Source organism: Jaculus jaculus, chromosome 1 (genome assembly GCF_020740685.1).
Source record: "Jaculus jaculus isolate mJacJac1 chromosome 1, mJacJac1.mat.Y.cur, whole genome shotgun sequence".
NCBI lineage: Eukaryota > Metazoa > Chordata > Mammalia > Rodentia > Dipodidae > Jaculus > Jaculus jaculus.
In genome coordinates this window covers 265,927,006-265,953,884 of record NC_059102.1, presented here as the reverse complement: position 1 = coordinate 265,953,884, position 26,879 = coordinate 265,927,006, and the positions used below count along the sequence as shown (strand labels likewise).

Here is a 26,879-nt window from a genome sequence, read left to right as displayed (position 1 = left end):
TTGACCAAAATCTCATGGACAAAAAGATTTCTTTTGGTTCATGGTTTGACTAGACAGTCCATCATGTTGGGAAAAGCGTAGTGGTGGGAGTGGGTCCTGGCTGTGGTATGAGGTGCCCATTCATATCTGAGGACTAGGAAGCAGAGAGATGCTGGTACTCAGCTCACCTTTTCTTTTTCTCCCATTTTTTTTTTTTAATTTAGTTGGGCCCTATCCCATGGAATGGTAGTACCCACATTTAGGGTGGATTTTAATTCCTCTGTTAAACCTCTCTGGAAATCACTGTTGGCATTTAAGAGCTATGAGTGAAATTTGTTCTGCAGAGTAAAACAGGGATACCCTGAAACCTGTCTCCCAGGTAAGTCTGAATCCAGTCAGGTAGACTATAAAGAATAAACCACTACGCAAGTGTGAGAAGGCTATCATTGAATGGGCAATTAGAGAGCGACTTTAAATCAGTTACATTACCTAAAGAGCAAATTCATATGGTGAGAAAATGGGTTTACTTGAGACTTCACAGAAGAAATTAAATTCATGCTTGATGCAAAGGAATGAACTGAGCCAATTATTTGGAACTTAGAGAAGAATAATGCACGTGGAGGGAGAGAAGCTGCCTTTCCCAGTGAAGATGACAATCTGGGGGAACTGTAATGGGATGTTAGCTTGTGTAGGGTGAGGAGGTGGAGAGGTGGTATAAGCCAGGACATAGAAGGCATTGAAGTCCTTACTTTCCTTCTGAATAGGCTTCAAGACACTGGGCCTTTCTAAGCAGGGGTGCAAGTTGCTCTTATATATTTTAGAAAAATAGTTCTAGTGATCTGGTAGAGACTAGATTATAGAGAACAACAGGTCAGTTCGGGTGGTCACTGCTATTGTGCAGTGAGTGTAGTATGTACTGAGTGAATTCTTTGAACTATATCATTTGTTTTCTATCAGAGGTTGAGAGAAAATTATGCATTACTCCAAAGTTAGTGTGTTCACGGGAATAAGACCTTACAATTACTGGAGAGGTAAAAGTCTCTTCTTGATGTGTCTGGAATTGCTTTCAGGTTACAGAAAGAAAGAGAGAGAGAGAGAAAGGGAGGGAGGGAGGGAGGAAGGAAGAAAGGAAGAAAGGAGGGAAGAAAGAAAGAGAAAGAAAAGCTTACATCATTGGCCACGGTGCGCATGTGTGGAAGCTCCCGTACAGCGTGGTGTGTCTCAGTCTGAAAGAGCGCTAGTGTACACGGAGGAAAGTGAGAGCCAAAGCTGGGGCTTTTCAAGAAAGGAAGCTTCGTCAGCAGAAGACAACAAATGTGGATAAAGCCCATAAACACGGAACTCAAACCAAAAGTGTATATAAAGAAATGAGCTGGAAGAGAGGGAGGGATGGGCAATAGGATGCTTGTGACTGACTATAAACTGAAGGAAGAAAAATACAAGAGGTAAGGGATGGGACAGGGAAGGGAGATAGGAGAAGGTATAAGAATCAACATACTGTGTTTGAAAATGCCACAAATAATAAGAATCCATCAACCTAGAGGTAGAAGAGCACAACGGAAGAAGGAACAGGAAGCAGAAGCAATGGAAGCAAGTCCTCAAGTGTCAGTTTCAGGCAGGAGTTGAGTCAGGGGCAGGGGAACTGAGGACAGCAGGGCACACATGTCTTCAAGGACCACTGGATCTATCTTCTCCTAGACAAAGTTAATGGACATGACCCGCCCCAAGGAGCCTGCTCTGCACCAGGCAGGGACTAAGCTAATTTGGAAACTTCTGACACTCTTAGAATAATTGCAAGTCAATTTGGCCAAGGACAAAATACTGCCAAGGGTGAAGTCATTGCACAGAATTTTCCTGCCTCACCCCAATCCTACAGCTGAAGGACACGAGTGAAATTTAAGCAGCTCCTTGGGCTCCCGGAGCAACACGTCTGAGGCAGTAAATGAGCGCCAACTTACAGAGCCCTCGCTCTTTCCAGAAACCCATGGCACTAATGAAGCCCAGCTCACTGTCCCCAACTGACCTGACTGTTCTGCTCTCAGGCCCAAGGCCAAGATTCAGGTCTTCAACATGTTATGTGACCCTTCTTTGGAAGCCGTTCATTCTTGTCGATTAACAAGGAACAAAGTTCAATGAAGAGGGGTTACAAGGAGGCAGAGTCACTCGGAATTCTGAAGAATGTTTAGTAATTGTAGCTAGCCAATAATGCAAAGTCTGCCATCTGAGGTGATGACGATGGTGGTGATGTTGATGATGATGACATGTGGGCAACGTTTCTTACGTGCATGTGATGGTCAGCCACCAGCTAAGGGCACCCTCTTATTCCACCTGCAGCACAACCCACTCTTTTATTTTAATTTTAATTTATTAGTTTTCTTTTCAGTAAATACAGGCAGTTTGGTACCATTGTTTAGGCTCATCTGTGATCTACCCCTTCCCATTAGACCCTCCTTGTTGATGTAAATGGGTCGTGCATTGTGGAGTTAGCCCCCAGTTATTGGTATGATAAATGTCTCTGCAAATCATGACCCAACACGTGACTCTGACATTCTTTCCGCCCCCTCTTCTGCAAGATTTCCCTGAGCCATGTTGGGTTCATTTTTGGTCTGCTTCAGTGCTGAGGTGTTGGGGGCCTCTGAGGCTCTGGCTCTCTGATTTGGTAGGAGTTGATTTTTCTCTGCATTGGTCTCCTTCCCCTTTGTGCTGGTATCCGGTTCATAGGAAAACATCACCTTTGCTTGTTTCGCCAATTGTCCTTAGTTTCAGTCGGGCCCCCCCTTTTTTTTTAAATTTAATTTCTTAGTTTTCATTTCAGTGAATACAGGCAGTTCGGTACCATTATTTAGGCTCATCTGTGATCTACCCCCTCCCATTAGACCCTCCTTGTTAATGAAAATGGGTCGTGCATTGTGGAGATAGCCCCCAGTTATTAGTATGATAAATGTCTCTGCAAATCATGACCCAACATATAACTCTGACATTCTTTCCGCCCCCTCTTCCGCAAGATTTCCCTGAGCCATGTTGGGTTCATTTTTGGTCTGCTTCAGTGCTGAGGTGTTGGGGACCTCTGAGGCTTTGGCTCTCTGATTTGGTAGGAGTTGATTTTTCTCTGCGTTGATCTCCTTCCCCTTTGTGCTGGTATCCAGTTCACAGGAAAACATCACCCTTGCTTATTTCACCAGTTGTCCTTAGTTTCAGTTGGGCCCCTTTTGAGGTATGTTGGGGCAGCTCTCTTCTTAGGATCTGCATCTATCTGGAAAAGAGAAGCAGATTCTCCAACGGAGAGTAAGTTAGCACCCGGAAAATTGAGATAACACTTACTTTTTTGATAGACAGTTTGATAGGTGTAGGCCCTCTTATACCCCGTGATTGATGGTAGCTTGATATTGTAGAGTGGGCTTGTGTTTGGGTATGGTTCTGACTTGTTTCCCAGCTCCAGCTAAGGGTCTAGTACCACTGAGTGGATCAGTTAGCCAAATCAAGAGCAATTGATTCCTCACCATGGCTGTGTACCACTATTGCACTTGTGTGGGCATCACATCTGGTTATTTGTTGCTAATTAGGTTAAACAATGTGTTGCTTGGACAGATCTTGGTCATTTCCCCCAGTCGCCTATGTAGCGCCTTCTGGCACTAGAGAGGTATGTTGGGGCAGCTCTCTTCTTAGGATCTGCATCTATCTGAAAAAGAGAAGCAGATTCTCCAACAGAGAGTAAGTTAGCACCCAGAAAATTGAAATAACACTTACTTTTTTGATAGACAGTTTGATAGGTGTAGGCCCTCTTATACCCCATGATTTATGGTAGCTTGATATTGTAGAGTGGGCTTATGTTTGGGTATGGTTCTGACTTGTTTCCCAGATCCAGGTATGGGTCTAGTACCACTGAGTGGATCAGTTAGCCAAATCAAGAGCAATTGGTTCCTCACCATGGCTGTGTACCACTATTGCACTTGTGTGGGCATCACCTCAGGTTATTTGTTGCTAATTAGGTTGAACAATGAGTTGCTTGGACAGATCTTGGTCATTTCCCCCAGTTGCCTATGTAGCACCTTCTGGCATGAGACACGCTGACTGTCTGGGGACTGACTCTCTCTTGGCTTCCAGCCATGTCATTCCATTTTACGTGTCAGCTGTGTAGGGAGTCTTCAGCAATAGGGTCTTACCACTGGCCTTTGGAACCCACTCTTTTTTTCAGATGAAGAATCTAAGTTAGAAGGTTACAAGTTGTTGCCTGAGGACACGCAGTTATTCCGCATCATTATTCGTGGTGCTGGGCAGTGTCTTGTAAATAGAGAGCAGATAACTTGGCTAGGTTCAAGAAATGTCTTTGGAAAGCTATTCTGTACTGGACATAATGCTAGGGACTTAAAATTGTTTCTTTTCATTTTTATTTCTATTAATTTTTGTTTGTATATGAAATGATAAATGTTATTGAAATTTTTGTACATATATATCACTGTACCTTGATCTTGTTGTTTCCCCTCACCATCCTATTTAAAGTTTTATTTGTGAGCAATACATATATATATATATATATATATATATATATCAATGAGCAATATAGTATAGACCTTGATTATTGCAAGTAAATTTTCATAGAATAATAGAAATCAGCTAGCAGCTGTCTTATAATATGCAATTAAATATTTGCAAAGTTGTAAAAAAAATAGGAGTATTTGGTGACACTTTCCACTGGATAAAGATTCAGAACAGTTTCCTGTATGAAGCAGAATTTTGATGGAGCTTTGAGGAACTGTGTGGAAATGAGCTTAGAGATAGCCTAGGGATTACCTAGTATTCCAAGCTATAGAATGTACACTTCACTCACTGGTGTCCATAGAATTCAGCTGAATTTTTCTCTTGTATAAGATGATCCAAAACTACCATGGATTTCCTGATGGCTAGACACAAAAGACCTGGTGTATTAGCTTTCTGGCACCATGATATAATACTTCAGAAAGATAAATTAAAAGGAAACATACAAGACACTGGAGAGGGTATGATGAAGACTGACCTTAATCTTCTACAGCTTCCCTCTCTCTCTTCTCTCTAACTCTTTTATAATAGTTATCATTTTCTTCCCTTTTTTAGTGGACACTGACCTCTAACTTCCAGTACCAGCATGTGGCTATCATCCACAATTAGCTTTTGATCAGAGAGACCTACAGGGTTTCTTAAAAGAGAGACAGATTTCTGTCAGAGTACTTGATGATCCACCAAAAGTTAGTAGTAAGACCCTACTGCTGAAGACACCTTATGTGGTTGACATATAAAATGGAATGGCATGGCTGAAAGCTGGAAGAGAGTCAGTCCCCAGACAGTCAGTATGTGTAGTGCCAGAAGGTACTACATGGGCGGCTGGGGAAAAATGACCAATATCTGTCCAAGCAACTCATGGTCTAACCTACTTAGCAGCAAATAACCTGTCATGATGCATGCACAAGTGCAATAGTGGTGCACAGCCATGGTGGGAAACCAACTACTCTTGATTTGGCTAACTGATCCCCTCAGTGGTACGGGACCCATAGCTGGATCTGGGAAACAAGTCAGAACTCTATCTAAACATTATCAAGCTACCACCAATCGTGGGCTACAAGTGGGCCTACACCTATTAAATTCTCTATAAAGAAGTAAGGGTGATCTCATTTGTCTGGTGCTAATTTACTCTCTATTGGAGAATCTGCTTCTCTTTTGAGATAGACATAGGTCCTAAGGAGAGAGCCACTCCATCATACCTCAAAAGGGCTCCAGCTGAAACTAAGAACAATTGGCAAAACAAACAAGGGTGCTGTTTTCTTTGTGAACCTGGTACCAGCACAAGGGTAAAGGAGAGCAATGCCAGAGAAAAATCAACTCCTACCAAATCAGAGATCCAGAGCTCCAGAGGCCCCCAACACCTGTCACTGAAACAGACCAAAAATGAACCCAACATGGCTTAGGGAAATTTTGCAGAAGAGGGGGCAGAAAGAATGTCAGAGCCACATGTGGGTCATGATATGCAGAGGCATTTATCCTCCCCATGATTATTGGCTAACTCCAGAATGCATGACCCATATACCTCAACAAGGAGGGACCAAGGGGAGGTGGTAGGGCATGGATGAGCCTAACAATGGTACCAAATTGACTGTATTTGCTGAGTACAAAACTAATTAATAAAAAAAATAGAATGTAAAAAAAAAAAAAAGGAAACATTGCCTCATAGTTTCTGAGGTGTCAGACCATGATCACATGGCTTCATTTTTTTATGGGTCTTTGATGAAGTAGTTCATCATGGTAGAAGGACCTGGTGGGGATAAAGCTGTTCACTTCATTGTGGTCAGGAAGCAGAAAATGGGAAAGACATGGAAAGGGAGAACAAGAGAGAAAGGAACAGAGGGTAAGGACAAGATATACCATGCAAGGATATACCCCCCCCCAGTTTGTACTTCCTCCAGCTATGCTCTACCTTCTAAAGTTTCTATCACTTCTCAATAGCCTCTTAAGTTAAGAAATTATCAATGGATTAACCCAGTAATTAGGTTAGAGCCTTCATGATCCAATCACCAGCCAAAGGCCCCATCTCTGATCACTGCCACATTGAGAACCAAGCCTTGAGCAAAGAGCATATGGAAGGCATATCAAGTCCAAACCACATCTGACTAAAACAAAAACAAAGGCCAGAGGCCTAAGAAGTTGCAGCAAAGTCCCACAGTAAGGTGGTATGAAGGGAAAGAAAGAGGTTTTTATTTAACTCTTGGTTTTCAGCCTCTGCATGTGGCATCCTAGGTGCCTAGATTCTAGCAATCCACAGTCAGATAGCTAGTGTTAACTACATCAGCTATTTTGCAAACTAACTTATAGGTCTGTGTTTCTGGGGCAAAAAGCTTTGACCCTTGTTTTCAGGGAGCTGGTATTTCCATGGAAAGACAGACAGTGTGTTCTTGAATATAGAGGTAACCAGCAAATGACAATGGAGGCACGTGCTAAAAAGGAACAATGTTAGGCATGTGTGTCACTCCTCAGAGAAACTGAGCCAGACCTTGATGAGAAGTGTTGTACAAGTTGATACCTGAATGAGAAGTAGGTTAGCCCTGGCATACCTGTTTTAACTGGAGTGTGGGTTTGCTTGTAAGCAAGAACCCATGTGGGCACATTAGGCAGCTGGTCCCTGTAAGCTCCAAGGCCAGGGAATTCCTGAAGAGGGAGTTAGGGCTCCTTGGAGCTCATCACGTTACCCACGTGCACCTCGCCAGTTTTAGCTCTTCCTTCTGCTGAGTCCACCAACTGCCTTGTTCCTTGGCCTTAAGTTGCCTGTGTTATTCCTAAATTAAATTCTGAAAATGTGCTTTATTTTCTCCAAAGTGATGACTTGGGGGAGGCCAGCTATGATGCTGTGGTAAGAGAATGACATTGGAATGTGGGGCTGAGGGCTGAGACTCTGGCTGGAGATCACTCAGCCTGCCCACAAATCTAAAAATGCACAGTTTGACTGTAATGCTGGAAAATATCTCCTAATGTCTTGGCTTCTGCCAGCTGAAAAGAGAAAGTTAAAATCACGAATGGCAGTGATATTATTAATTCAGGAATTTTAGCACTCCAACACCACTCATTTTGTCTAATGATTTATAAAAAAATAATTTCACAGTGAATTTGTACTGAATGATGTACAGGTTATTGAGAAAAGGGAAATGAAAAGAGAAAGGGGAGTTAGACTTGTAGTTTGAGGACCTATCAGGAACAAGTCAGAGCTGTAGAGGTCTTGCTGGGAAATGAAGCCAGATTGCACTTGAAGCCTTATCTCTTGATGCCACTCCTGTTATTAGTCATTTCATCTTGCCTCTTGGATTTGATCGCTGGATGCCTTTTCCTAGTGTGTGGAAGCATATGCTGAGCTTGAGCCAAGGGATTTGGAATTGAGCTCAGCCTTTGTCACTATGGTCCAGACATTTAAGCTGCCTTCATTTTTCTTATTAGAAAAACTCACTTTTTTTCCATGGTAGCTAATTATATTTCCAATATGGTTTATGGTCTGCATAAATGCAATGAGATGCCAGTCAATGGGGAGAAAGGGTGGTGCTCCCACTGAAGGCCTCACAGTGTCTTAGGATGGTGTGAAATAGAACTTTCTGAGATTTTTAAGCTATCCTTACCACTGAACATTCTTTCTACGGGTCACACATCTGTGTTCCAAAACATTAGCAGTCACCTGTTCTATGTGTGATGATGAATTGGGTGCAGTGATTAGTAAACACAAAGATGGGTAGAAATGCTTTCTACCCATTTTTGCAAGGTGATGAGCTTCTTGAGGGCAGGAGCTGAGAACAACATAAATCTGGTTAAAATGTAGATATTGTTATGATATGGAAAACTGTTATTGTTTGATATGCCTTCTCCAAGGCTGCATTCTGTGGTGTAGGGAATAAAGAATTGTGTTTGGATATACAATGATATACAATGGAAAGATTACTTCAAGGTAAAACCTCTGAGAATGGAAATTAAAAAAAATTTTTCAAGTGTGTGTGTGTGTGTGTGTGTGTGTGTGTGTGTGTTGTGTGTGTGTGTTTGCATGTGCACATGCACAGGTCTTCTTTCTGCTGCAAATGAACACCAGATGCTTCACCACTTTTTGTGTCAGCTTACATGAGTGACTTGGGAATTGAACCTTGGCCAGCAGGTTTTCCAAGCAAGTGCCTTTAACCACTGAGCAGCCTTCCAAGTTCAGGAAAAGATTTTAATATGCAGAGATGTTGGGGTGAGTTAATTGAAGTTGGGGATGATGTTTTGAACAAGAATGTATGCAAAGGAATTACATGTTTGGCAAAGACTAGGTACGCTACTTAGCTCAGATGAACATCCCTAAAGACCAATAGAACTGGCCAATTCCACCATAACCATCAGTTTTCCTGGGTCCTCAGCTTGCAGATTGCAGACAACAGATTGTGGGACTTCTCCACCTTCATAGTAACATGAGCACATTGTATTACTAGGACACATCTCTTTCAATATTTCTCTCTTCCATTTTAATGTTTTATTCAAATATAAAGATAAACACAGCTCACATAATTTCCATAAATTGAATTATGGACATGGGACCAACACTCCAGATAAACAAATTGAATATTGTATGTGTTGTAAAATTGCTTTTTCTTTTTTTCTGGGTAAACACAAACAAACGTCTATTTTCCAGAGATAGGGTATATATGGAAGACCAAATAAATAATTCCACCCAACTCTAGCACAGTGGACCAGTAACTCCGTTGATACTACTTAGCAGGAGCATATGTGAAGGGTTGCTTGAAGAAGCATGGGAGACTCACAGCAGCTGCATTACAGAGAAGTCCCATCCCAGCTTGAGTTACAACTCAAAAAAGCTACATCTGTACTGAAGATCTTCAGATGACCAGGGATCAGATCCATCTCGCCCCCATATAGCATCCAGCATAGCTGATCTGAAGTGCCGACCTGCTGGCCAACCAGCTGAGCCATGCCCCCAGTGCACCAAAGAGGGAACTGGCTTCATACTCAAGGTAGGTGAGACAGAAAGTCACCTCAAGAGGTAACTGGGCTATACTACACTACAGCAAATTTTACCAACAAACTGGGAATATAGATGTGTACTGGAAATGCCAGTTGTACCTTTCACAACAGAACAGGTTGCTAAAGAAAAGATCCCATGGAGGGAAAATATTCCAAACTTAGCCCATTAAGAAAACAAAAGTATATATTGATGTGTTAGATCTGATGTACATCTAGCCTACTTTGTCATTCTTAAGTAAGTTGTGTTTTAGGGTTAACTTTTGTCACTTTTGATATTTCTTAATTTTATAGTACATTGATTTCCTTCTTCCTTTCTTGGGGCAGCGTCTCACTCTGGTCCAGGCTGACCAGGAACCTATTGCAGCCCAGGAATCTCAGCCTCCCAATTAATAGGATTAAGACAGGAGCCACCAAGCCCAGCCAGTTTTGGGATTTTTGTCATGTTAGTTTGCCTTTTGGTTTTAATCTCTACTCATACATAAACATTCCATGCTAGTGTTTTGTGTCTGCATATTATTCAGTTGAATTTTAGGATTGCTTTGTATTTTTCTCCACCTACCCTATTATTAGAATCTTTTTACTATTCTTCCCACCACAGCTTGTTTATTTCCCCTCTCTTTCCAACCCCATTTTCACATTGTGTCCTCCTTAGTCTCCGTAAGGATAACCTCCCACAACCTCAACAACTTCCAGGATCTGTGGAAACTAGCAGTATCTCCCTTTCCCTTTCCAAGATACTATTGACACCTCCACCATTTTCAAGGTTATTACCAGCCCTCACCCTAATTCTGCCTAAACTGTTTCCCACTTCTAAGTAACAAAGACCCTAGCACACTTTTACCAGACTTGTTCTTTTGCCCATCAACAATTACTTACATGAAAAGGAATATTGTTGTGAATTTGATACCAGGACATTGACATAGCAGGCATATCGAACATCTTGGGTCACTCCTGCTGTTTTTATAGGAATCTATAGGAGTCACATCTGGTACCTTGCATGCCTATCCTGAAGATGCAACATCTGGTTTAAATGTCTAAAAATGCAGCTGATAATTAGAAAACTCAATCACTGAAATAATTTTAAATGCAAAAATCTCTACACAATAATATAAGTAACACAAAACAGAAAATAATTCTCTAAAAATTATAAATCTAACGTAAATTACCTCCAGTGAGATTGAATTAGCTGAAATGCCAGACAGAGAATTCAAAAGAATAAAGGAAGAAATAAAAGGAATCAAAAAGGAAAACAAACTCCTGAAGGAGAACACAAGAAGCCAATTTAGCAAAATAAGGAGGTTGGTACAAAATTTGAGTAAGGAAATATAAATACTGACTAAATAGCAATCTGAGATACTAGAAATGAAAAACATAATAAGTCCAATAAAAAACTCTGTTGAAACTCTCATTAATAAAATGGATGAAGGAGAGAATGGATGAGCTAGAAGACAAGGTGGCAGATCTAAAACAGATCTCTGATCTATTTTTTTAATAAACACAAACTCCTTTTATTTATTTATTTTTGTATTTGCAAGCAGAGAGAGAACAGATCTCTAACAGAGAAAGACAAACTAGTAGGATGGTATGAGGGGGAATTTCAAGACATTGGGAAATTTTAAAGAGAGAAAAGTCAAGAATCCATGGTATAGAAGATGTAGAAGAATTTCAATTTAAAGGCATAGTAATTATTTTCAACAAAATCATAGAAAGATATTTTTTCCCAAGAGGAAAGGAGTTGCCAATTCAGATGAAGGAGACATTTAGAACACCAAACAGACGAGCCTAGAAAAGAACCTCCCCTTGCACTTCATAATTAAATTAATAGACACACATAAAATATAATGAAAGCAGTAGGGGAGAAGCACCTAGTCATATATAAAGGGAAGGCCATCAGGATAACAGCAGATGCCTCAGCACACATTTTATTTTATTTATTTTTTAATTAAATATATATTTATTTATTTGATAGCAAGAGAAGGCAAGAGAGAGAGAGGGAGGGAGGAAGAGAGAGAGAGAGAGAGTGAGAGAGAGAGAGAGAGAGAGAGAGAGAGAGAGAGAGAGAGAGAGAATGGGCACATTAGGGCCTCCAGACACTGCAAACGAGCTCCAGAGGCATGCAACCCCCTGTGCATCTGGCTTACGTGGGCCCTGGAGAGGGTCGAACAGGGATCCTTTGGCTTTGCAGGCAAACAACTTAACTACTAAACCATCTCTCTAGCCCTCAACACACATTGTAAAAGTTAGAAAGGCTTGGAATGATGTACTCCAAGTTCTGAAAGACAGCTTCCAACCTTAAGACAGCTCTATAGAGAAAATACTTGAAGGAATGGTTCAGAATGAGGAGAACGAAAAGTTGATATATGTGACAACAGGAAAGAATAAATAATGTTCAAGTTATAGTTAATGGAAGAGAGTAAGAGAAAAACAGTACTACAAAATGAAGAATGGCAAGAATAAGCACATACCTTTCAATAATACATAATAATAATTCAAAACTCTTGATATTAATGGTCTCAATGGCCCAATCAAAAGACACAGACTTGCAGACTGGATTAAAAAGCAGGATCCTTCTATTTGTGGCCTCCAAGAAACTCATTTCTCCAAAAACTACAGACACTAATATAGGGTGAAAGGATGAAAAATGGTATTTCAAAGAAATGGACCTAGGAAACAAGCATGTGTCACTAGTCTAATATGTGACAGGATAAACTTTGAATCAAAATTAGTTGGAGGATATAAGAATGTCACTTTGTACTGATTAAGGGAACTATTCAACAAGAGGATTTTATAATTCTAAACATATATGTGCCAAACATGGGTGCACCCAATTTTTTATTTAACACACTATACTAGATACAAAATCACAGATAGCTCCAAGCACAATTATAATGGGCTACTTTAATGTCCCACTCTCACCAACTGACAGATCATCCCTTCAAGACAAAGAAAACTACATTTTTGTGCAGCTCACTGAGAAACTTGCAGGCAGAAAAACTGGCCAGTCTCCTCCACAGTGGTTATGCTTATATCCTTGGGGATCTTGAAATTTCTGAGCCTCCTGACCCTTGTAAGTTTTGTTTACTTCCTGAGTCCCTTGAACCTTTCTTTTCCTTCTAAAAGGGAATATTTGAATTTGGAAGAAAGAGGTATATAGCAGCATGTCTTTCTATAAGGCCTCTTCCGTCTGCTTCTACTCTCTGCCCCTGAACCCCTCAAAGTAACTTTTATTGAATTTTAACAGCTGCAGATTAATTCTTACTTTTAATATTCTTTAAGTGGAATTATGTAGAGGGCACTATTTAAGGTTTCTTTCCTCCTTTGTTAAGTGACATCATGTTTATAAGATTTATCCCATTATATGTAGCTGTAAATGATCTACTTAAAAAAAAAAAACCTAAACACAAACTTCTTTTATGTATGTATGTATGTATGTATGTATGTATGTATGTATTTGCAAGTAGAGAGAGACAGACCAACAGAGAGAGACCTAGAGAAAGAATGGGTGTTGCAGTCTGGTTTGCATTGCTGGTAGAAATCACCTAACCAAGAGCAGCTTCTGGGAAAAAGAGTTTTATTTTGGCTTACAGGCTCGAGGGGAAGCTCCATGATGGCAGGGAAAACGATGACATAAGCAGAAGGTGGACATCACCCCCTGGCCAACATAAGATGGACCACAGCAACAGGAGGGTGTGCCAAACATTGGCATGGGGAAACTGGCTATAAATCCCATAAGCCCACCTCCAACAATACACTCCCTCCAGGAGGCATTAATTCCCAAATCTCCATTAGCTGGGAACTTAGCATTCAGAACACCTAAGTTTATGGGGGACACCTGAATCAAACCACCACAATGGGCATGCCAGGGCCTCTAGCTTGCAAATGAATTCCAGATGCATGCACTACTTTGTGCATCGAGCTTCATGAGGGTACTGGGTGATTGAACCCAGGTCATTGGTCTTTGAAGGTAAGTGCCTTAACTGCTAAGACATCTCTCCAGTCCCATTAACATTAAATGGTTTACTTTTATTGCTGTATACCATTTCATTGTATTATTGTACCATGATGCATTTATCATTTTGACTTTATTTTATTTATTTATTTAAGAGAGAGAGAGAGGGCTGGAGAGATGGTTTAGCGGTTAAACGCTTGCCTGTGAAGCCTAAGGACCCCGGTTCGAGGCTCGGTTCCCCAGGTCCCATGTTAGCCAGATGCACAAGGGGGCGCACGCGTCTGGAGTTCGTTTGCAGAGGCTGGAAGCCCTGGCGCGCCCATTCTCTCTCTCTCCCTCTATCTGACTTTCTCTCTGTGTCTGTTGCTCTCAAATAAATAAATAAATAAATAATTAAAAGAGAGAGAGAGAGAGAGAGAGAGAGCGCTCCAGGGTCTCTAACCACTGAAAATGAACTCTAGATGCATGCGCCTCATTGAGCACCTGGTTTACATGGGTACTGGGGATTCTAACCTGGGTCCTTAAGCTACACAGGTAAGCACTTTAACTGTTAAGCCATCTCTCCTGCCCATTTAAAAGTATTTTCATTTATATGCAGAAAGGGAGAGAGACAAGACTGACAAGGCCTCTAGCCACTGCAAATGAATTCCAGACACATGTGCCACTGTGTGCATCTGGCTAGCATGTGTACTGGGGAATCAAACCATACCTCCAGCTCCCTTTTCACTTTGATTGGTATTTGGATCATATCCACTTTGAGAAATTATAAAGATGCTACTGTGAGTTTTTTGTATACTATCCTTTATTGATGAAGAGATTGATGTACTTCTGTTGAGTAAATATCTGAGAGTGGGATTTCTGGATTTTAGACTGGAACTTCCATTTGTAATGACAAAAACATGTATTTCATGCAATTTTAATTATACTTTTAACGTTTCTGGATTGAGAAATACACAATTATAAGTATCTACAGTGAAATTCAACATTTTAGAATCAAATATTGTGTGATTACTCACAGAAATATTTTCTTTTTAGTGTGTATGTATGTGTAGTGTGCATGTATGTGAATATGCATGTTGGTATGTATGTGGAGTGCACAGGTATATGCAGGTGTGTGTGGAGATCAGAGGTAAATATTGGATGCATACTTCAATCACTGTCCACCCTACTTATTAAGATAGGGTCTCTCACTGAACCCAGAGATAATTGATTTGTCTAGACACAGCTGTCTGCATTTCCTCACCTCTGGTATGACAGGTACACATTACAGGTTTGACATTTAAGTGGGTTCTGGGGATCTAAACTCAAGTCCTTATGCTTGTGTGGCAAGCACTTACTGACTGAACCATCTCCCCAGGCCAGAGATATCTTGTTATTTGCATAGTCTATTTTGTCTGGATGAGGTTCCGTGTGTGTGGGTCCTTGGCAATAATGTCAAGTCCCCAGTTGAAGCCACAGTCTTAGGACAGTAATGAGCTAAGAGAAAAAGATGCAATCACACATCGAGTTTGCTAGGATTTTTGCTTTTCTTGGCCAAGCCTCTAGTTGGAAAAAATATAGTAGAACTTTTCCTCTCTCCCTTTTCTTTCTATATTTCTATCTTCTTTTTTTAAGAAGGTACATATATGCTATCCAACTATTAGACAATAAATGCAGCATTAGGAAGACGGTATAACCAAGTGGAATGATTACAAACTTTGGAGGGGAGTCTAGTTGTTTCTTTTTTTTAATTTTTAATTTATTTATTTGAGAGCGACAGACACAGAGAGAAAGACAGATAGAGAGAGAGAGAGAATGGGCGTGCCAGGGCTTCCAGCCTCTGCAAACGAACACCAGACGCGTGCACCCCCTTGTGCATCTGGCTAACGTGGGACCTGGGGAACCGAGCCTCGAACCGGGGTCCTTAGGCTTCACAGGCAAGCGCTTAACCACTAAGCCATCTCTCCAGCCCGGGAGTCTAGTTTTGAATCCCCAACCTACCACTTATTAGATGTGTGGTGAGGCAAAGGATAAATTCTCTGTGAGCTTCAATTTACTCACATGTATAACATGGAAATGATCACACTGGCATAAAACATAGATGAAGGAAATCAAATAAGATAATGTGTGGCAAGTGCCTAACAGTACCTCCTCACTGAAAGGTAGCTATAGTCATTGTTTCATCAACATTTTTATCACTGTTCCTGTGCATGTCTTTTTCTGTGGGTAATACTCCATTGCAGTCATCCTCTTATGCTGGGAACAAACACCTGACCAAAAGCAGCTGATGGGAAGAAAGCTTTTTATTTTGACCTACCCCTGTTGGTGAGACTGGCTTGTCTTTACTCACTCTAACAATTCAAATGTTATTTCTTCTAAGAAAAATAAAGGACACCTCATAGATTCATCCACAAAGGATATTTTACAAATGATCTGGGCATCTTGAGGGGAAATCTTGAGGGGAAGCTCCATTTTGGTAGGGTGCAGTATAACATGAGCAGAGGCTGGATATTACCCCATTGCCACAACAGGTGGAAAACCAACCACAGCAGGACAGTGAGCCAAGTTCTGGCAAGGGTGTGCTGGGTATAGCACCCCTAAACTTGTCCCTAGTAACATATTTCTTCCAGCCAGGATCCACCCTCAAGCATTTAAAACATGACATCTAATTTAAACAAGTACATGCTCTTTTTCTGGGCATATGACATGCTTGTGCTTGCTTCCTCTTCATTATTTCTATAATTAAGGGGAAAGCCCTGATTTCTCAACACCCTGTGGTTCATCCATCCTTTGCTATCAGATTCCTAAATGTGTATTTTATGTTCAGAATCCCATTCTCCCAGCCATGCTGGTGGCCAGAGAGACTCCAGAAAATTCACTTTAGCCTGACACTCATCCTTAGGGATGACTTCTTATATTTTCCATCTCTTTCATCAGTTAACCTCTATGCTTTTAATCCAGAGAACTGAGGTGAATGGTGGAGTTTATGACTCCATGGCAGTTTTCTGAAGCAGTCATTTTTTTTCCCAAAGAGACTTTTTCTACCCTTTCCTTAATGAATTGTTTTTTATAGGTGACTGTGATGGTTGATTTTGTATATTAACCTGACTGGACCAAGGGATGCCCAGATGATTTGCGAAATATCCTTTTTGAATGAATCTATGAGGTGTCCTTTATTTTTCTTAGAAGAAATAACATTTGAATTGTTAGAGTGAGTAAAGACAAGCCAGTCTCACCAACAGGGGTAGGAAGCATCAACTCCACTGAGGTCCTGGATGGAACAAAAGGGTGGAGGGTGGGTGATTCACACTTTACTTGATGTGGGACATCCATCTCCTGTACTCAACTGTGGTACTCCTTAGACAATGAGACTGGGGCTAGGACAAATAGGAGATGTCTCCTGATTCTCAGGCCTTTGAGTTTAATCAAGAATCTATACCATTAGCTTTCCTAGGCCTCCAGCTTAGAGTTGATTCTGAGACTTCTCATCCTCAATAACATGGGCCCATCCTCCATAAAGGTATCTTTCTATATTTTATTTTATTGCTTTCTCTCTCTGTCTCTCTTTATTACATCTGATTCCCTAATAGATATTTCCTTTACAATCATCCTGTGGTGGTTTTCACAGGAAGGACAGGGTACCACATGGGATAGGAGGAGTATCTATGGGGAGGTGGCTTGTCTTAAGGTATGGGAAATGTAAAATGTTGGAAATGGCTAGTATCCACCTGTAGAAGCTTACAGTGTGAAGTCAAGGAAGGATGGACTTTCTGCCCTTCAGAACTGAACCTGATCCCAGAGCCAAGAAAGGGGAGAATCAGATGGTCTGACCAGTTGTCTGGGGTTGAAACCAGACCCAAGGAAAAAGGGGAGGTGCTATAATGGATCCCATGAAGATTGGCAATCACGAAGCTGATTAGGAAGGAGAAACAGGCCACATTCTCACGGGGTTTGAAGACAATACTCCTGGGAATGGGCTTCTAGGGAAGTGTGACATTTGATGAAGATAGGTCAGATATAATTGTGTTTTATAGCATATAACTCTGTACTCTTGTATTCAGCCAGTTCTCCCAATACTAACAGCTAAACAGACAGAGTCAAACACCATACTCATCTCTTTGAATCATTTGTTTTAACTGCTGTTCCAATGTCCTTAAAAGCATGGGTCTACATATGGGAACATAGTTCTCTCTCTCTCTCTTATAGTAAGTCTCATTATACTCCTACTCTTCATGAAAATAAAGACTTTCTTCCATGGGATCTCAAGTTCTCATATTCTCCTTCAGTTTGCAGGTGTGTGCATAATCCAAAATCAAGTGTAGCTGCTTGAAAATATTATTGATCAGAGTAACCAGAAAATTCCTCTACTTGCGTGATGTCAGCTAATACTTGTAAAATTCCTTTGTAATCGTGGAGTTCAGGAATTAAAAGGTGAGTGTTATTGAATGAAACGTGCTAGGTTTTACTAAGTCCCAAATATTTGGAAAACAGCCTTCACACTAAACTTGAAGCTCTGGCTGCATTTCCATTCCCTGCTATTGACAACTAATTTCTTGAGCAAATTTATTCATTGTTTTAGAAAGCAGAGTCACCTCAGATGTGCAGATGTACAGCCTGCTCAGAAATTCCTAAATTCAACATTCTTAAGTATTTATTTCTTTCTTCGCTCTGAAATGCAGTCTAGTGGCATGACATATTAGTTCACTGTGGATTTTCAATAAGCTGCACACAGGTGGAGATAAGGCAAGCTGTCTTGTCTCTTACACATCTGTTTTTATTTCTCTCATTTTTAAGGGTTAGAATTAAAAAAAAAATTGATGGCAAAATTTAGCTGCTTGTGTATTTAATGACTGAACTGGACTTTAAATTTGGCTTCTGATGTTTAATTTGCTCTGTGAGTAAGTTGTTGTTATCTCCTCTCAAAGCAGGCCTGGGGACAAAGAGTAGGAAGGGACGGTCTCATTGGGAAGTTGACTGGGCCCTGCAGGTGAGGAAGGATTAGGCATAGGAGAGGGAGAAACATTAGTGAGAAGGGCACTTGTGGGCAGATTTTCACAGTAAACAAACTGGAATCAGTAATGTTAAAGACTCTTTGAGAGTCCATGTGAACACAACCACATTGTGGGATGGAGTTTTTCTATGCCAGTTCCCATCATTACCTTGTGCACACAGCAAGTGTCTGTGGGGCCAGAGGAAGTTCTCAAACTGATCTGAAATGAATAGGCAAGATGGGAGTTCATTAGCTTACTAGAGATAGTCCAGGTGAGGAGGACTCTGGCTGGCCAAGAAGGATTTGGAAAGACACTGGCACCATGTTTTAGTTCCTTTAGGCAAATTGCATCATGTCCTGACCCCCTACTGTTTCCTCTTTCACAGGAAGGAGTTGTGGCATTGCTATTTGGTCTCTGGTTGATAGAAGCTCCTAGCTGAAATGACTTCCTGGCTAATGATTTTAATAAACATTGGGTTTATCAGCATTTTTGTTTCTATCTGCAGGGTATTTGTTAGAATTTAGATGTAAACTGTCTCCCACAAGCTCATGTGTTTGAACACTTGGTCCCCAGTGAGTTGTGCTGTTTTGGGAGGTGGTGAAATGTTTAACAGTTGGGGGCTAGCTGGAGGAAGCAGGGAGTTATAGCTCAGCCTTATTTCATACTCATGCTTTGGTCTTTCTGATTATGGTGATGTAAAAAGTGGTGCCATAAACTCCTGCCACACAGAAGGAAACCCCAGCCACCTGTCTTTCCCACCATGATGGATCCACCTTTATTCCCTGAAACTGTAAGATAAAATAAACAGAATTGCTTTTATCAGGTATTTTGTTAAAGCAATAAAGAAACCTAATATAATATCGCATAGCCTTTAATGTCCAACACTGAAAGAGGATGGGTCGTGTTTTCCTCATGTCTTTGATCATCAAACTCCATTATTATTTTTTCATTTGGTACCTTCTAAAATCACAAGGACTTGATGATGATCAGTGGCATATGGCTTGAATCATACTCTACTAACTGGTTGCTTAAGGCCACCTAAGCTCTGTGGTTCCCACAGTAAATGATAATGCTAATTCTGGACTTTAAGTTAATATGAGATATTGAAATGTAGAATCAGTAGGGTACATGGATCCTAAATCCAGTTTTCATTGTTTTTCTATTGAAATTTAGTGTTTATTTATTTATTTATTTATTTGAGATAGACAGCTTTCTGCAACCAAAAACAAAATGGGAAAAGTAGCTTATTTAGGAGAAGGAGCTAGAATGTTCCTGGTCCTGGTAAGCACAAATGCAGGATTAGAAGGACCAAGGGACTAGTCTCTGATATGGGGCACAAGGCACCTTTTCTCCACAGAACTATGGCACCTTGTAGCTCTCCTATGCATGTTTCCAACGCTGAATATATTTTAGATTCTTACCCCTTATTTAAAAGGATATTGTTTGATACTTCTTCTCAGAGACTGAGTCATATGGTCTAAGACTCAGCTTCTTAAATTGTGGGTTTCTACTCCACATGGAGTCATGTAAATGAATGTGGTGCTTGAAAATTTGGCAACATGAAACACTTTCTGAATATGCAATGACCAGAAATTAGTTCAAACCAAGCATATTACAAATCTGAGGGGTTTCTGGCAGCATTCACACCTGTAGCATTGCATGACTTCACTGCAGCCTTGGTTCTGAACACCCAGGTGAACTTTGCACTGAGGGTCCCACCACACCACAGAATACCTATGAGTGCTGCCTGACATATCTTACCTCAATTTTGAGACAATTGTGTGGTATCGATTGTATTGATTTTACTGTTTTGGTTTTTAAGAAACATAATGGTTTAATTAGACAAAATAAAGATGTTAATATTTTCTTATCATCATTCCTTAGTATGTATCAAATTAGTATATCGTTGGATTATGTTATGATGTTTGATTTTTAAAATTGCTGTTGGACTTGCTGATTTATATTTCACAAAAATCATTAAATTATTTTTGGCTTCAGACTAGGTTAAAATTTCTGAAATGGTCCTAAACATACTTCTGCCACTTTTTACTATGTATTCATATGAAGTGACACTCTCAACACTGGCAATAATAAAACTGAATATTGATTAACTTTGAAAAACACTGAAGATACTCTATGACCTTAAATGTAAAATATTTAGTCAAGTTTTAACTCTTTGTATGAAAAGAATTAGCATATCTATCATTAGTATAGAAATTTGCTTTTACTTTAAAATTTCTTTTTGGTTTACTTTTATTTATTTATTTGAGAGTGACAGACAGAGAAAGAGGCAGAGAGAGAAAGAGAGAATGGGCATGCCAGGGCTTCCAGCCACTGCAGAAGATTTCCAGATGCGTGCACCCCCTTGTGCATCTGGCTAACGTGGGTCCTGGAGATTCGAGCCTTGAACCGGGGTCCTTAGGCTTCACAGGCAAGCGCTTAACTTAAGCCATCTCTCCAGCCCTGCTTTTACTTTTAATGAATGGCCAAATTATGCATACCAAAGAATTATTTTAAAATAAATTTATTTATGATTTACTATCAGAAAATGCTTGGTTTTTACATTTATTTTGTATAATTATGTACCTGGAGCTATGTAAAAATTTTTTGGGTAAAAACGATATTGTGGGTGACAAAAGCCTAAGCCACTGTGGTCTAAGATATGGGCCCTAGACATCTGTATGCTTTTAAATTCTCCCCAAGTGATTTTCATGTTTCACTTTTATGGAAACCTACATTCTTTGAGAAAGTTTTATTTGTTTTGTTTTGACTTTAAGTGCTTCTTAATAAGTATTGGACAGGCTAGAAATTGCTGAAACTGATAAAACCAAAAACTGAAACAAAATAGAACATGATACAAACAAAAGAGAATTGCTGGCATGTGGCATTTCCATGGGAGAGGAGAAGGTAGTCAACACTGGTGACCACTATGTTGTATAGAAGGCACCAAACATTATATACTTTCTTATTTAACATCCCCCCAACACACATGTATACATCAGGTATATAGTCTTCTTTAATACACACACACACACACACACACACACACACACACACACATACTGAAAAAGGACATGTAAGATTCCTATTGATTGCTGTTGTAATGAATGATTAAAAACAGTGATTTAAAGCAAAACATATTTGCAATTTCACAATTATTCTGGATATCAGAAGGACTAAAGTAAAAGGTATTGGCAGGGCTGTGTTTCTCTTGGAGTCTCCATGCGAGACTTTCCTTGCTTTTCCAGTGTTAGAGGTGCCTACATTCCTTGGTGTGGGCCTTCTTCTCCATCTTCAAAGCCAGCATGTCTGGCTGAGATTTTCTCAGGCTGTCATCCCTCTGGTTCTCTGCTTTTCCCCCACCCTACAGAGGGTTTATGATTATTACACTGGAAACTCAGAATGTCATCCATATTGCAAGTTCAGCTCCTTTGCAACTTGGTTCCACATGTGGCCTTAGTTGCTCTTTGCAGTAGAATTCCACCCACTCACAGGTTGTAGGGGTCAGAATGGTGCATCTGATAGCCCATTGTCAACACAAGGGCTCAAACTCTGTTTGAAGCTGCGGTAATTCTCAGAGCTCAACTTCAGTCACAGCGCTGTTCAAAGTTTCTTCATTTGTTTCATGGTCATGTTAAAAAATGTTACCAATTTATTTAATCCTGAAGCTTTGGCCTGATTGTCATGACTTTTTCTGCCTCCCTGGAATGCTATCAGAAGATGTTGTATACAGAAACCTGTTTCAGAAGCTTCAAACACCAAGCTCTTCTCAAGGGTGATAATGGCAGAGACAATGACAGTGAGGAATATAAAAGATTTTATTTTTTGTTCATTAGATAGTCTACAAGGTCACAAGCATATAAAAGGCATGAACTGGGTCTTAATTATTACTATTCCACAGTGAATCCAGTTCCTATCAAGTAGGTGTAGCCACTTCAGGGTATTATAACAAAATATCTTAGTCTCAGACTAGGTAGTTTATAAACAATAGAAATTCATTGTTCTCAGTTCTGGAGACTGTGAAGTCTAAGATTAAGGGCCTGGTCCTCATAGATGGTGAATTTTGTCTATTTCCTTACATAGTGTAAAAGGTACAGGAGCTTTCTTAGGCATCTTTTATAAGGACACTAAATCTCATTTGTGAGAGTGGATCCCTCATGACTTAGGCACTTTCTCAGGCCCACTGTTTAATATTATTTTAATACTATCACTAGTTAATATGTTTTAGCAAAATTGGTGGGGACATCAATATTTGGGCCACAGCAGTACTGTTGCTGAATTTAGAAATAAGCAAAATGATGGATAGAAGATTATAATATTAGTATTAGAGGGAAATTCAAAAATAAATAAAATTTTGTTTACTGCCATGGGGGATCAATGGTTTGAAGGAGAAAAAAGACATATGTAAGTGATAAAGGGTGTAATATAATTTGTCATATGAGAAACAGAAGGTACTTTGGAGTTTCCAAGGATGGAGAATTTAATGAGCTATGGAATCAGACAGTTTAATTAACATAGGGACAGTGTCTAGGCACTGGAAAGATGGCTCAGCCATTAAAGATGCTTATTCTGAGAACCTGCCAGAGTTCCATCTCGGTACCCAAATATATCCTGAAGCAAAGTAATGCAGGTGGTTGATAATCACAACATGCTACTGCCATGGGAGGCAAAGCCAGGACAATCCTGAAACACATGGCCCACTTAGAATGGCTCTCCCAGTGACAAGATGTGTAAAACTAAGTGGGTTTATCTAAAACTAAATGGAGGGAACCAGTACCTCATGGTTGTCCTTAGAGCTCAACATGCACATCAAGGCACACTTGTGATCATACCCATACACACACAAATACAATTTAAAAACAAATACAAACACATAAAACATAAAACAGAGTCTATCAATCTGGCACTCACACTACTTCTTCCTACTTTCATATTGTGGCATTTCAGTGATGAATTGTATATTTTTTTTCCATTAAGTCAATGATGAAAAACTTAAACATGGTCTAATTGTTTGAAATTAATAAGCAGGTTGTGATGGATAATTCTGGTTGTTAACTTGACAGGGTTTAGAAAAACCATGAAGACATGTCTAAGAGAATATCTGTGAGGGGTTTTCTAGATTAAGTTATTGAAGTGGGAAGATTTATCCTAACTGTAGGCACCATGGTTATGTGGGTTGAGGCCTGGACTAGATAAGAAGGAGGAAGTGAGCCGAGCACCAGCACTCCTGGCTATGTGCTTCCTCACTGTGGGTTGGTTGCAACCAACTGCCTCAAGTGTCTGCCACCATGCTTTCCCTGCAAGATGGATTGTAATCTTGAGCTGTCACGTGAAATAAGCCCTTCCTTCCTTAACTTGCTTTTTGTCAGGTACTTAGTCAACAGCAATGATAAGTTAACTAATACACAAGTTAAGTCTTATCTATGCTATTGAGTTTAAAGTTGTGTTTCTCTACTAATAGTATAATAGATTATTTTGGCTTGTAACTCACCAATAGCAAAATGTTTAAGTCCCCTTGGACATTCATAGAAAAATAGTTCACTATTTTTAGATTTCTCAGGATGGATACTCCTGCCAACATCGAGTGTTCTTTATATCTCAGCACAATTTGCATTCTGACTGAGAGCTATGGTTGGAAGGCTCCATCTATACCCACAAATATATAATTTAAGAGTCTGTTGTTGTCTAGCTGGTCAGGAGTTTGCACTTAAATCCACATTGTTCAAGGCAATGGCCCAATCATAAATCTGTACATGATTGCTCAGTACTATGTACTAAAATTTTGGTGACAATATGATAATGTAGGCTCCTGAATTTACTCAAGCATACCTCAGTTATTCTTTTGTTGGCATGGAAAAGACAGAGTTCCTCAATCAGAAATTTGGGGGCAAACACAGAGTGCAGCAGCTTAGGAGAGGGAAGGTCTACTCTATTTTTGAGAAAGGACTTATTTCTCACCTCTTCAGATAGGACTTAGGCACAGTTCATTTAGTCCTGAGTCTGTGACTAAGTGAGGATTTGGAAAATCAAATGCAGTTTGAAATACTTACTGCTGCTCTAAAAACATGAAGGAACTTTTAAAAGCTTTCAGTAACAGTGTGAAGAAATGTGATTCCACATGTCCAACTGAAAAACCCAAATCTCTCTGTATTGTGTTCAACCTTTGAAAAATGGAAATCATATTTTTATTAAGTATTCTGACCATCATTAGAGTTAGTAAGGGGTTTTGCAATCACATCTGTACAGATGTACAGTATTGTTATCAGATTAATTGGAAATTATCTGGGAAGGTAATATATTCTGAGGGGAAGATGAACATCACTTGGCACTGCACTCAAAAACTCTAAAATCAGAAACTGTTCTGAAAAATTTATATTTCCTGCTTTCTGTAGGAACTAGATCAACAGTAGGCTAGTGGTTGCATCCTGTTTTCATGCATTGATCATTTGTTGGGAGCCTTGAGCTGGTTCATCAGATAAAGGAAGGGTAGTGACAGCTTTGGGCTGGGAGCTTCAGGCATTGGTTTGTGCTGATTTAGGCAGAACTGGAGATTTACTAAAAGAGCATTGTTTACACAGGCAGAAACAAAGATCAAAATCCTATCCTAGAACTAGTCTGGTGGGAAAAAGCTCCAACCCTGAATTCTTTGCCTTCTGTTACTGCTGCGTTGCCCCTAGGGCTTGAGTTTTTTTTTTTTTAAATCTCCCTTGCTGTCAAAGTCAGCTCCACTTCCTGGCACTCCTGAGTCTTGTTTCAAAGTCCATTGTGGTTGTATCTGACTGACAGTCTGAGCCATGTGTTCATGCCATGACTTCAAGGATGTCTGGAAAAATAAGAACCTGACACCAAGCTTCTGTATTAGAGAGAGAACAAGTAGAATTCTCCAAGTGTAGATGAAAGTTGAGGTGATGAAAAATGAGCAAATTTAAAAAGTGTCATCCACAAGTAATTTAAATCAGAATAATGAGTAGAGATAATTAGGTGCAACCTGAATGCTGGCAGACAAAAACAGTTCATTGGAAAAGGTAGGCCATGTACACTCTGGCCTGTCTAAGCAATAGTTCTTGGACCAAGTCAATAAAATAAAGTTACTTAGAAGTTAGAAAAGAGAGACCTAGAACACCTAAAAAATTATTACAAAATTATGAAATTTAAAAAATATATAATTATATCTATTAAAGAAATGTCTGTGCTCTTTACAAAAAGAAACAAGGAAGAATGGTCAGTAGCTTAAAAATGACATCTTCTATGGCACAAATTATGTTCATGTTTAGAGAAGGCTTGAATTTTGAGAATGGTATATGTATAAAGAAATGAATGGGTGCTCGCTTCGGCAGCACGTATACTAAAATTGGAACGATACAGAGAAGATTAGGATGGCCCCTGTGAAAGGATGACACGCAAATTCATGAAGCGTTCCATCTTTTTAAGGTGTGTGTGCTTCCAAACGTGTCAGGGAGACACCAAGATCGGAATCACATCAACCCAAAACAGTGGCTGCGTTATTGGCTGGCAAGTTCCAGGGTCTGGTTGAGAAGTTTTATGTCACTGATTGCCGCTATCCATATGAGTACCTGGGAGGACACATCCAGGGAGCCTTAAACATGCCTAGTTGGAAAGAACTTCATGACTACTTTTTGAAGAAACCCTTTCTCCCTTTGGATATCCAGAAGAGAATAATCATTGTGTTCCACTGTGAATTCTCCTCAGAGAGAGGTCCCCGAATGTGCCGCTCTCTGAGAGAAGGGGTCAGGGCCATGAACCAGTATCCTGCACTGCACTACCCAGAGCTGTATATCCTTAAAGGGGGCTAGCAGAGACTTCTTTCCAGAATATATGGATCTGTGTGAGCCACGAAGCTACTGCCCAATGCATCACCAGGACCACCAGGCGGAGCTGCTGCAGTGGCGAAGCCAGAGCAAAGCTCAGAAAGGGGAACGGCAGTTGCAGGAGCAGATTAGGTTGCCCTCCTGATACAGGACGGGAGCATTTGATAGTGGGTGAGCCACAGGTGGCCAAGGAGTCACCCAAAGGCACTGTAGAGACCTGAGCAGAAAGGTCATCGTCTATGAGGATAAAACAAGATGGCTAAGGGATATCTACAAGCCGGCAGACTGCTACATTAATGACACACCGGGCCAGGGGACTGGTTCGGTTTAAGTGGTGCTGCTGACCGGCTCTAAAAGCCAGTGGCCTCAACTTCAGTTGCTTTGGGAGCTCTGGTGTTCCTCTCCCCATTTTCTCCTTTCTTGTGACAAGTTCAACAGCTGCTTCTCTCCCTGGACTCTGGCCTATGCAAGATTGTTGCCTACCTTCTTACTCAATATTTTTTTAGTTGCTCTTCTCCCACCCCCATTTTTCAATCAAAAAAGTAAACATTACAGAATGAGATGTGTGATTGTGAACTTGGTCTGCTCTTAGAAAATCTGCATAAACAGGTGGTCACCAAATCAGACTTCTTTAAG

The 26,879-nt window shown here is 40.3% G+C and overlaps 1 protein-coding gene and 1 non-coding gene across 2 annotated transcripts in view; both read left to right on the top strand.

The window, feature by feature from the left end:
- LOC101613721 (M-phase inducer phosphatase 3-like) overlaps positions 1 to 26,388 on the top strand; it is a 100,860-nt gene extending 74,472 nt beyond the window's left edge. Inside the window, 3 exon segments of the mRNA XM_045143228.1 lie at positions 25,846 to 25,900; positions 25,903 to 26,225; positions 26,227 to 26,388. Coding sequence (XP_044999163.1) covers positions 25,846 to 25,900; positions 25,903 to 26,225; positions 26,227 to 26,388 — 540 coding nt within the window.
- Positions 25,736 to 25,842, top strand: LOC123458165. The gene has a single exon (XR_006635463.1). It is a non-coding gene; the product is annotated as a U6 spliceosomal RNA (small nuclear RNA).
- Positions 26,389 to 26,879: the final 491 nt, after the last annotated feature.